Below are 12,740 nucleotides of genomic sequence, written 5' to 3' on the forward strand. Positions count from 1 at the left end.
CAGGCAGGGGATACTTAAACACAGCCAAGGCCAAAACAAATCCAACACATCCAGTAAAAGTGAGTGATCTGTCAAACGTTGAGTGTACTGTGGGCTTACGGTGAGGAATAAGAGCACACACACACACAAAATGAGTCAGTCTCTTGTTGCTCTGCTTTTCTCCTTTACACTGCAGTCAGCCTGGCAGCTACACACACGCCTGGGCTGAACCCAATTTAAATTGTCTGTGGCAGCGTATGAGTCCAGCACTGGTCAGCTGGTGAATCCAACCCTCTAAAAGCAAAATACAATGCCCAGACATTGCCTCACGATGACCTTCTGTCATCTACATTTAAACAGTTGATAGCTTTTCCTTGGTTGATGGGAAAAGAAAATTACATTTATTGATTTCTTCATTCCACTGGTGAGGAACTGTGACATTGGCAATAGTAAGTGCACTGCTGTGTTTTTCTAATGTAACACTGTAATTACTGTAGCATGGGAAGCATGATGCCAAAGCTTAGTCTTGTCTCGATGTCCAAAGTGGTTCTGAATTGATTCAGTATCCATAGGGAGGAGCTTAGATAGGTGCCAGATACTTAAAGGAGAAATCAGAGTAAGAACACACAATTCTATTGATGTAAAATCTGAAACATGAGTAAACGATAAATAAAAAACGTGAAGAACTGCTGCTTTGTACAAATGATATGGCAAATTAAAAATGGACATAAATGGAAACACAGCAATAAAAAACATTCTTAACGCTTAATGTATGTTAACAGAACAATATTATAGTCTTTGTTATTTTCTTTTTTTTCTTTTGTTTGTAAAAAATAAATTATTTGAATCAATGAAAAAAAATGATTTGTGAGAATCAGTGAAAAAATGAAACATTAATTTGTAATATTTCTATAAACAGAGATTGCAGGTATTCATTTTGTTGGCACTGGTTCATGAACATTATTTTGGAGTTATATTGCTACAATGCAAATATTGTTTTACCCGATCATGAGTGAGAAGTAAGAAGCAATAAAGCATTACAGGAAGACTCACCGTTCCCCACCAAAGGGCATCAGCATAGGTGGCAAACTGCTTGTTAAATTCTTTCTCCACCAAATAAACCAGGAAGGAAGAGAAGATGAGAACCAGAAACCCAATGTACCAGGCAGTCACCAGCTCCTGCAGACACACAACAGCATGAAGCATTACAGCAGGCCAAAGCATCAGTCTAACTGCCAGTGACAACACACCACCACAAACTAAGCAATATCATCTACACTCGAACAGCTGATGGCTTTTCCTCGGCTAATGGGAAAACAAAATTACATTCATTGATTTGTCAAATCTGCTGGTCATGGCGAGTGCACTGTTAGTGAAGTGTGATGGGACAAGAAAATCAGAAGTGTAGGCCAAGGAGAGATAGAGGAGTAAAGCGGCTGTTTCGTAGACCACAGTGTTCAGTGGGGAGTTGAAGCCCATAATCTGTCCACTAAATGGTGGGTTTCTGAGGGCTGAGGAAGTCTGTGGTTTGGCCATGGCTCATGGCAGAAGCTGAAGCCCAGACAGAACTGCAGAGAGACAGACTGAAAGCAGGGTCACGAGTCAACAGGAACCATCAAACACACTCAAGACCAAGACCTGGCAGGCCTTTACCTCACTCATATTTGTAATCACTTAAGGCTTTTGGATCTCTTCCCCATTTTGGACTGATTCATTTGATTGTAGACTATCAGCATGCTAAGCATTTTTCTCTTTACTTTCTCAGGAATGTGTTCTGTAGTAACTGAAGTTATTACGTATACTGTTAAAGTACAGGCTTAAATGTAAACACGCACAACAAAACACAAGCCAATCCTTTGCTTTAAATAGGAGCATTAGTTTGCCATGTTAACCACTTATATTTTTACATCCATTTGTAGTTGACAATTAAGACATTATCAGTATTTAGTTGCTAGGTTTTGCTAGCATTTGTATTTTATGAAAATAGACAAGCATATGTTACATAGCTAAAAGCACGTCATTGAAACTCTCCAAATCTTACCATACTTTGTTCATTTTATTCATATTTTGTTCATTTTTGTATCCCAAGTGATACATAATTAAGTCTATTAGCTATAAGCTCAGAAGAAACAAAAACAAAAAACAACCACATAATCTTCCAACACCGTACATGTCTTGGCTGATCAGTTAAAACTGAGATGGTGGTAAAAATATTACTTTAAAAAGAAACCCTTATTATACATGCAGGAACATTCACACTTCCCAGCATACCTTGCTGTGAGCGTAGACTACAGATCCCAGTAATTTCCAGGTGCCCCCTCGTCTGTCCATGCGCACCATTCTCAGAATCTGTAAGAAGCGGAGACTGCGCAGAGCAGACGTGGCGAAGATGTTTCCCTGACTGCCCGCTGACACCACAGCGATGGACGCAATGAGCACAATGATGTCTACGACCAGGAGAAAGAGACAATTCCATCAACATATAAATATATACTATTTCTCATAATGAGACAGTCATGAAAGAGCTTCACATAATTGGACTTTAGTATATTTATTTTATTAGAAATAGAAAGTCTTAAGGCAGCACGGTGGCGCAGCAGGTAGTGTCGCAGGGACCTGGAGGTTGTGGGTTCGATTCCCGCTCCGGGTGACTGTCTGTGAGTAGTGTGGTGTGTTCTCCCTGTGTCCGGGTGGGTTTCCTCCGGGTGCTCCGGTTTCCTCCCACAGTCCAAAAACACACTTTGCTGGTGGATTGGCGACTCAAAAGTGTCTGTGTTGCCCTGTGAAAGACTGGCGCCCTCTCCAGGGTGTATTCCCGCCTTGCGCCCAATGATTCCAGGTAGGCTCTGGACCCACCACGACCCTGAACTGGATAAGCGCTTACAGATATTGAATTAATGAGTAAGTCTTAATTATGAGAAAATTTCCTATTTTATATTCTTATTTCATAGTGGATGAGACATGCTTCCATAATTTACATATTTCTGAGATATACTGCTGACCTGGACATTAGTTTGAGAACAGAATTGCCAAGTAATTATTTATAATCATTAATTTGGAAAAAACATCTCTCAGTCCATTTCACCAAGGTCTAAAGACAAACCAAAAGTCCCCGTTACCTGAGACCTACTGGATTCCTTTGAATACTTGCTGGGACTGCTTGAGAAAACAGGCACAGTATGAAGAAATGTGATGGCTATTTCACACATCTGTCATCTATGTCTCTCACACACATCAGAGACAGAGAGAGGGGCCCACAGGGGCCAGTGAAGCCACATCCTCTTCAAACAGCAAATCAAATTCTCATCTCCAGCCCACGGCTGCCTGACCTGGGATAATATTGTTCTTTACTCAAATCACACAAATCATATTTTGTTCCAGGACTTCACAAACGTATAGTTCAACACAGGACAGCTCCAATCATAGAAAAAAAAGAACTTAAAATAAGAGAATGCCTTTTGTTTTGTTTTGTTTTTTCTAGCTATTTAATGTTAAAACGGTGACAAGAAGCACTTTTTATGTCTAACTCTGAAAGCAGATGCTTTTAAAGCTGAAAGTTTTACATGTTTTACAGTGACAAAGATATCATAAATGGCAGCACTATACTTTGCTTTGTTTTTAAAAATATATTGGACTAGGATGAACAACTTGTAGGGCAGCATGGTGGTGCAGCAGGTAGCGTCGCAGTCACACAGCTCCAGGGACCTGGAGGTTGTGGGTTCGATTCCTGCTCCAGGTGACTGTCTGTGAGGAGTTGATGTGTTCTCCCTGTGTCCGCGTGGGTTTCCTCCGGGTGCTCCGGTTTCCTCCCACAGTCCAAAAACACACGTTGGTAGGTGGATTGGCGACTCAAAAAAAGTGTCGTGTGTGTGTTGCCCTGTGAAGGACTGGCGCCCCCTCCAGGGTGTATTCCCGCCTTGTGCCCAATGATTCCAGGTAGGCTCTGGACCCACCGTGACCCTGAACTGGATAAGCGGTTACAGATAATGAATGAATGAATGAATGAATGAATGAATGAATGAACAACTTATGCTGTCATTTATAATGTATTATTTCACTGACTTAGTAATCATGTCTTCATGCCTTCTGAGCTTTTACTATCGGTTTGACGCATCACAGTGCTACCATATTTACAAGGTGCATACATTTGATAACACTGCTACGTTTTAAAAAAATGCTCCTAAAGGACCATATTCAGTACATTGCATCAGTAATTCCATGTGTATTGCTTTCAGTGCTTGCTGTATTATACTGAAATCAAACGTAAAGCCAGCACATGTAAAATGAGAAACACAGAGCCTTTTAGAGTACTATATGATTAAATAAATTTGAACAAAAATGAAAATAAAATTAGGCATTTTGCAAGGTATAGGCCCTATATACATTTACTCACCTGCTTCTATTATAGTGTAAAATAAAAATAAATGGATTAAAAACGTCACCCTTCTACACAATAATCTTTTATTGAGTCATTCAAAAGCAACACATGCAATGACAGCTACAGCTGCCCCTCACAAAAGAGCACAGAGAAAAATGAACACGTTATAAGAGGTCATGAACTCACAGAGCCTGTTTAACAAATCTGGAGAGTGTTTTGACACTATGACCATAGTGTTAAATGTGTTTACACAGGTCCCACAGCTGAATGAACAAGTAGGAGGTTAATTAGTGTGTAAGGGTCACTGCACTTAAATAAAGGCCTGAGGCAACATTGTGTCCAGGTACATGCTCCTAATGATTTTAAATGACAGCACTGAATAAAAAGCGCTGCTTGTATCCTCAAATCACTTTCAGACAGAGCAAACAGGACCTCGTGTCAGATTCAGGCTAAACTGTGGACCAATGCCAAGTGTCTGCAGGGGATATAAAGATAGAACTCTTACAGAAACGCATTGTGAAAAAGTGGAACTAAGTTCTTTGAAGTGCAGGAGTTCCATTAGTAGCTAGACTGGCAGTAGCTATTCATCCTTTATCAATAATTAATATTATCAATGCTCTTACTGTCAGGAGGTGTAGTGCAAGGGAACCAGGGGTCCAGTGCAAATGCAAAGACAAACAACAGATAAATAAAGCTGACAAGAAAGAGAGCAAAACAATAAAGAAAAAGACCAGAAAATAATACTATAAAAAGTATAATGTAAACTAAACCTAAGGCCAAACACACAGAAATAGATTCACATGGGCAATAGAGACACTAACAGCAAGCAGAGGCAGAGAAATATCTAATATTAGAGAGAGAGAGAGAGAGAGAGAGAGAGAGACAACAGACTAGAACTAACACCTGAAAACAACAGAACTTGATCTGTTAGCTCAGTTCGTTCGAGTAAGTGTGAACACTCGCTTTTAAACACTGGTCTGCACCAAATACAACCTAAACAACAGAAAAACACACACAGGTAACTGTAACTGTGAATGCAATCAAATCCTCAGGGCCATGGTCTAGTATTTAAGCTGGAAAGAGGCTTTCTTTGATTTCAAAATGAAGATTGGATCACAGTATCACAACAGATGTGCATGATGAGGAAATGCTGTGGAGTATTTGCTCAATTATCAACATTCAGTTTAAATCATCAGACTCTTCCTTGTCAACTGGTGTGTGTGTGTGTGTGTGTGTGCATGTGTATTTGTGTGGGTGTGAATCCCAGTCACTCATCCAGTCCCTAGGAGCCCTGCTATGATTAGCCCATCCACTCCAGCTTTCAAGGAACATCCATCAGCATCAACATCCTCACAGAGACAAACAACTACACACACACACACACACACACACATTCACTCTCAGGTCTTTTTTCTCACCTATGACACAGAATGGCTTCCTGGCAAAGCGTAGTCGTCCCTGCCATCCTCTGTAGCGACAGCAGCATCCAGCTGACCAGATACGAATGATATACTCCAGACCAAACACAACGATCATCACAAACTCCTGCAAGATACAACACACATCACAATCATTTCCCCCGTGATTGGTCGTTGAGGATTTATGATGTTTAATCTACATGAAAATCTGTAAAAATATGATCTCTAACTAAACGTACACATGAACACCCAGTGATACGAGGAGTACTTCCTTAGTGACAGTTTGGTTCTGTTTTTTCTAAAGTTTCCTGTCAGTTTGACCCATCCCAATTTTTAAAAAAATTCCAAAGCAAATAATTAGTTTGTAACAAACAAGTTCACTCAGCATTAGTAAAATGCTCAGTAATCCAGTGTGTCTTTGCTGGTGAAGTAAGCAAAATTATATTGCTTTCTGTACTTCCTGTAGTGTACGAATTCAGGTGAGAAGATATCACATATAAAACAAGCAATACAGAGCATTATAGAGTATGTAGCAAAAACCTTTAGAAAAACCCAGCTCCTGTTCTGTTGGTGCAGCAAATTTAGGAGTGGCCAAGTAACCTTTATTTTTCACTTACTTCAGCAAATCCTGAGACAATGGAGCTATAATTACCAGTAAGTTAGCAAATAAAAAATGCACAAGTAACAGAGTGCTCATAGTTTATTATATTCTTTCAAAAATGTTTGTAAAATCATTCCCACAGGGTACAATTATACATTTAAAATGTACTGTAAGTTATTTGTATATTATCTGTCTGTTGCTTTCACATATTTCAAAACAAATTCTTCACACTATAAACTGTGCACCTATGTATAATCAGTTTTACATAAATCTCCAAAAGACAATAACCGCTAACCCAAAAAATTACTTACCGGTGTTTAAACTTTATCCTGTTTCACACATTATATATTTTATTACTTGTTAAAACCACACAGCATTAAAGTTAATAATAATTTAATGCTTTAGATACTACCATCTGACACAATGGTACCACCACAGAATTATATGAAGCAAAATGAGCAAACGTGCAACTGAAGAAGAAGCAGATTAATTTACTTAATATTATCTCTTAATGAATAAAGCCAATGATACTAAATCCATCAGAGTTTTATTACACTTGAGTACATTAAACCACCTTAGTTACTACCAGCCTCTGTATTAGCTTAATTAATTTTACAGTGATGCAGCGATGTGTCTGATTCATTTGTACCAGTGAAACACTCACTAACACTGTAACCAGTGTCACTGCAGTGCTGTGAACAATCCATCAGCCAAATCGTGCTTGCTCTGTGATGTTCCAGAACTGAAGGAAAGGATGAAAGAGGGCTATCAAAGTGCACAGAACCACAAATAGGCTACAGTCTGTTGTAGAAAAACTAAGTGCAGAAATACTAACTGTTGTAGAAGTACTAACTGCACCTCTATTATAAGTGGAGCACTTATACTCTATGATAAGTGGATAAGTGGAGAATGAGTGTAGAAATGAGGAGGTGTGACTAGTGCATATGATGGACATCAAAATCTTATCAAACCAAACAGAAAAGACTTATCAAACCAAACACCTTTTTGACTGAAGACACAGTTGTACAAACACTGAGAAAAACTGCACAAGCAGTGTCTTCACACCACTGCTGCTGAGAGCTTTGTCTGGTCTCATGTGCAGTGAGCAGTAGCACAGTAAAAAGCCTGAGTGTGCAGTTTGCTGGGACTCTTCCATGCACTGCAGGAGCCAGTAATAGTATCTAGTTAGCGTAATTACCCCCGAAGCTCATTCATCAGTGCCAGCGGCCGGCCCTGCTAATTGCACTGTTTGATAAATCTGGCGGATTCAATGGGTCTCTCAGCAGATTAAAACATCTGTCAGAACTGCACATTACAGCAGAACTGACAGTGCTGCAGCATGCTAGCAAGCTCCTTTGTCCAACACTCAGCACTTCTCCTGCACCCAGTGCACAGCTCACACATGCACCGCCTAGGGAATACTTAAAATAAACCCCGTAAATGTAGTTTACTGAACCTGTAACAGAAAACATTTAAAAGAACTTTTACTGGTACAAAAACTAGTTAAATGTCTGGCTGTTTATCTGGTCCAAAACGAATCTGGTTACTTTGGGTACATAAAACTACATTTATCCTACATTTTACATTTATATTTAAAAGCAATCTATGTTTTCTTTTTTTTACGTTTTGCTTGTTAAGAAACCATTCTTTTTGACACTAAACCAAATGTACTATTGTTTTGCTTTGCTAGACCATGTTCTTATGCTTGTGTGGTATCATGTTATCAATAGGAAGAGTGGTTAAAAAAAAAGCCAAATTTTATAAACAAATCATTTCTGAGATTATTTTAAAGAAAAATAACAGTAACCAAATACAGTGTATTCACTCCTCTGTGTAAATTGCTTGCATTTTAACGTATGCATTATGTATAATTGTATGCATACATAATTTTATCCATTATATCCACTTCATCCCGATCAGTAATATGGTGTGTAGGGGTCTAACTGGAACAATTGTGAGCAAGGCAGGAACACACCTTCAAGAGTGTGCCAGTCCTGCACGGATGGACATTATTATAATGTTTAACATAAATGTCTCAAAATACTTTGTTTGGGACTACTTTTTCTTTAAGTTGTTAATCTAGGATTTGTGACGTTCATATTCTTCAAGAACTGTTCATCGTGGAAACTCTGCATTGATTAATCTCAGGACAGAGATTTCTCTGACTTTTAATCAAACATGAGTTTGACTTTTACATACTCTCACAATAATGTGCTTTCTTAGAGCTATGTCAGACATATACTGGGCACTGAGCACACTCTGTTTTCCCAGCAGTGGGAGAGGAGCCCCTTTTGACCTTTCTCAGGTAAGATATGAGCCTTCTCAGTGTGTCAGTGTGAACCCAGCAGAGAAACCTCAGACACTAAATGGACACCATGGTGTTGGTTCTCATTGCTTGTGTCTGAGAAGACTGTCCTCACCAATGGAACAACAAAGAGTGGAAATCTAGCTCAAAAAACAACAAAGCATGAATCAAATAACAGGAACTGGAGGAGCACTTGAAAATATTGCATTTAAAAAATTGTCTGATGGACATCTGAGACTTTGTGGTATAGCTTCACAAAACAACACTGGAAAAAAACACAGAACTGCATTTACTTGATAAAAATGCAAAATGCATATTCAAAGTGAAATAAGGCAGTCACTGTGATATCAGGCTTTGGACTTTCATTGATTTACTTTTTATTATTATTATTATTTCATTATCTTAACATGCAATATCAATTAAAGTAAAGCATGTTTATTATTTGCAGAGTTATGTTTGGATATGGGTCATGATATACAGGTGCTGGTCATAAAATTAAAATATCATGAAAAAGTTTATTTATTTCAGTAATTCCATTCAAAAAGTGAAACTTGTACATTATACTCATTCATTACACACAGACTGATATATTTCAAGTGTTTATTTCTTTTAATTTGATGATTGTAACTGACAACTAATAAAAACCCCAAATTCTGTGTCACAGAAAATTTGAATATTATGAAAAGGTTCAATATTGAAGACACCTGGTGCCACACTGTAATCAGCTAATTAACTCAAAACACCTGCAAGGGCCTTTAAATGGTCTCTCAGTCTACTTCTGTAGGCTACATAATCATGGGGAAGACGGCTAACTTGACAGTTGTCCAAAAGACAACCACTGACACCTTACACAAGTAGGACAAGACAAAAAAGGTCATTGCTAAGGAAGCTGGCTGTTCACAGAGCTCTGTGTCCAAGCACATTAATAGAGAGGTGAAGAGAAGGAAAAGTTGTAGTAGAAAAAAGTGTACAAGCAATAGGGATAACTGCACCCTGGAGAGGATTGTGAAACAAAACCCATTCAGAAATGTGGGGGAGATTCACAAAGACTGGACTGCAGCTGGAGTCAGTGGTTTAAGAACCACCACGCACAGACGTATGCATGTCATGGGTTTCAGCTGTCGCATTCCTTTTGTCAAGCCACTCTTGAACAAGAGCCAGCATCAGAAGTGTCTCACTTCCAAAAAGGACTGGACTGCTGCTGAGTGGTCCAAAGTTATGTTCTCTGATGTAAGTAAATTTAGCATTTTCTTTGGAAATCAAGGTCCCAAAGTCTGGAGGAAAAGAGGAGAGGCACATAATCCATGTTGCTTGAGGTCCAGTGTAAAGTTTTCACAGTCAGTGATGGTTTGGGGTGCCATGTCATCTGCTGGTGCTGGTCCACTGTGTTTTCTGAAGTCCAAGATCAACGCAGCCGTCTACCAGGAAGTTCTAGAGCACTTCATGCTTCCTGCTGCTGACCAACTTTATGGAGATGCAGATTTCATTTTCCAACAGGACCTGGCACCTTTACACAGTGCCAAAGCTACCAGTACCTTTAAGGACCATGGTCTCCCTCTTCTTAATTGACCAGCTAAATCGCCTGACCTTAACCCCTTAGAAAATCTATGGGGTATTGTGAAGAGGAAGAAGCAATACACCAGACCCAACAATGCAGACGAGCTGAAGGCTACTATGAGAGCAACCTGGGCTTTCATATAACACCTGACCAGTGCCACAGACTGATTGACTCCATGCGCATTGCTGCAATAATTCAGGCAAAAGGAGCCCCAACTAATTATTGATTGCTGTATGTGCTCGTACATTTCAGTTGGCCAGCATTTCTAAAAATCATTTTTATTTATTGGTCTTAAATAATATTCTAATTTTCTGAGATGTATTTGTGGTTTTCATTAGTTGTCAGTTATATTTAATTAAATTAAAGAAATAAACACTAAATATATGAAGTAAAATATGTCTGTGTGTTATGAATGATTATAATATGCAAGTTTCACTTTTAGAATGGAATTACTGAAATTGTCACCCTCTTGTCCTGTCGTGTCTGTTTTCCCCGCCATGTGCTCACTTAGCACATGGCTGTTTGTTGTTGTTCATGTCTCCGCCCTGGTCCCGCCTTTGTTCCTCCTCCTCGTCAGTGTCTCATTTGTAATCCTGCCCTCTCGTTATCTGTCTCAGGTGTCTCTTGTATATGTAGTGTATTTAAGTTCCCTTGTCTCACTTTCTCTTGTTGTTTCCTCTGTTGTTGTTTCGTTTCCAAGGTCATGTCTTTTCCAAGTCTGTCTGTCTCCGTTATTTCCCCATTTCATGTTGCTCAGTCTAGTCTGTCTGTCTCCGCAGTTTCACCGTTGTTGTTTCGCTCCCTAGTCTGTTTGTCTCGTCTGTCCCTTGCTTCGGTTTGCTCTCTTCTCGTTTTGTTTCTCTGTCATCGTGTTGCCAAGTCTGTCTGTCTCTGCTGATCCTTGTTTAGGTTTGTTCTCTGTTTAATACTCTGTTTAGCTCTCTGTCCAGTGTTAGTCTGTTTATCTCTCTAGTCTGTCTGTCCCGTTTGCCCTGTTTAGCTCTCTGTATTCTTGTTTAGTTTGTTTAGGTCCCTTTGTCTAAGTCTCTGTCAGCTCCCTACATCTTTCTGTTAAACTCTGTCTGTATCTGTTTTGTTATTTATCTTTTGTTTAAATAAACTTTGCTGTGTTTAAGCGAGTGTGTCTGCTTCCGTCAGTCCGCCCCGCGATTCTGTGAACGTTTTCTCCCCTTTTGTCTGATGTTAGAACATTGCTGTTTATATCTGAATACATTCAGCCACTGGATGATCAGTTCTGGATCACAAATGCCATTCCAACTCCTTTGTTTGGCTGTATTGGCTGGTGTTATGGTATTCCATTACTCCAAAGGATGCAATTCCACTGCTTCGTAGCCTCATACTGAGTGGGTTATACCCCTCTAGCTGACATTTGACATTGGTCATGGTGATGCTAGGCTTGTGTGCAGTTGCTCCAGTGTCTAATTAAATTTTTATGAATTTTATTCATTTAATTTTTGATTTAATTATAGGATACATCAGAGAAGATTAGCTTCTATAGACTTAGCTGCCTGCATCAGCAACTGAACTTTACAAAAGGTCAATTAATTATCTTTACGGATTGCTTGGATATTTTTGGACCCACTGCACTACATCAAGACTAATATTGCCAGTAGTAAGGAAATGCTGCAAGACAACAGTCTTATGAGGAACTGATGAATACGTTTGAATCGGCCTTGTATTTCCTTATACTGTGTGTGTGTGTGTGTGTGCATTCTCACCAGAATGAGCAGGCAGTGGTTAGACAGGTCCATATAAGCCGGGATGGTGGAGAACACAGACAGGACCAGACACCCAAACACCAGGATGAAGCTGCCAGGAATCAACACACAAAAACAAAACACTTTTTTATTTTTCAGTAAACCTCCAAGCAAGCAAGGTTTCTGTCACTGGAACTCTAAACTCCTGATCTTAATCAGGCTTGCTAAACAGAACACTGACACGATTAAGGTTTAGTCACACTCCACTACATTCAAAATACTGACCAAAGTCTGCCATATCAAAGCCACTGAGCTGTGGGTACAGAGTGAGACAGGAGCAGCAGCTAAATCTAATCCTGAACTGACTTCACTATCGGAGTCAGGGGTTCCCTTTTAATGAGCTACAGCAGTGACTGGCCAGCAATGATAAGACCAGATACATCCCAACACTGAACATCGTAGCAGACACACACACACATACACACCTGGCATCAGTGACTAGACTTTTAAAGTGCAATTTTGGTGACTACCTTGAGTAAAAAACAGTCAAACACTTTGTGTAATTTATATCCTCCCAGCTTTACTGACCATACAAGTGCATTTTATAGTTCTACAATTATATCTGTTTCTCTGAACAATTTGTTTGCCCCCTTTCACCCTGTTCCCCAATGTTCTGGATCTACCACATCAGTGTCACTACAGTGCTGAGAATGATCCACAAGCTAAATGATATGTGCTACACTGTGGTCCTGACCATTGTAGAAAAGGGTGAAAACAAAGCAT

At 39.5% G+C, this 12,740-nt stretch overlaps 1 protein-coding gene across 2 annotated transcripts in view; it reads right to left on the minus strand.

The window, feature by feature from the left end:
- The window catches only part of kcnq5a (potassium voltage-gated channel, KQT-like subfamily, member 5a), a 216,459-nt gene that overhangs the window by 23,958 nt on the left and 179,761 nt on the right, over positions 1-12,740 (minus strand). For both annotated transcript variants that reach the window (XM_066678508.1, XM_066678509.1), the window contains 4 exons: positions 11,979-12,069; positions 5,776-5,902; positions 2,251-2,426; positions 1,033-1,158 (listed from right to left, as the gene is read on the minus strand). In XM_066678508.1, coding sequence (XP_066534605.1) covers positions 1,033-1,158; positions 2,251-2,426; positions 5,776-5,902; positions 11,979-12,069 — 520 coding nt within the window. The remainder of the gene's footprint in view (positions 1-1,032; positions 1,159-2,250; positions 2,427-5,775; positions 5,903-11,978; positions 12,070-12,740) is intronic.

This window comes from Hoplias malabaricus, chromosome 8, assembly GCF_029633855.1.
Source record: "Hoplias malabaricus isolate fHopMal1 chromosome 8, fHopMal1.hap1, whole genome shotgun sequence".
Classification (NCBI taxonomy): Eukaryota; Metazoa; Chordata; class Actinopteri; order Characiformes; family Erythrinidae; genus Hoplias; species Hoplias malabaricus.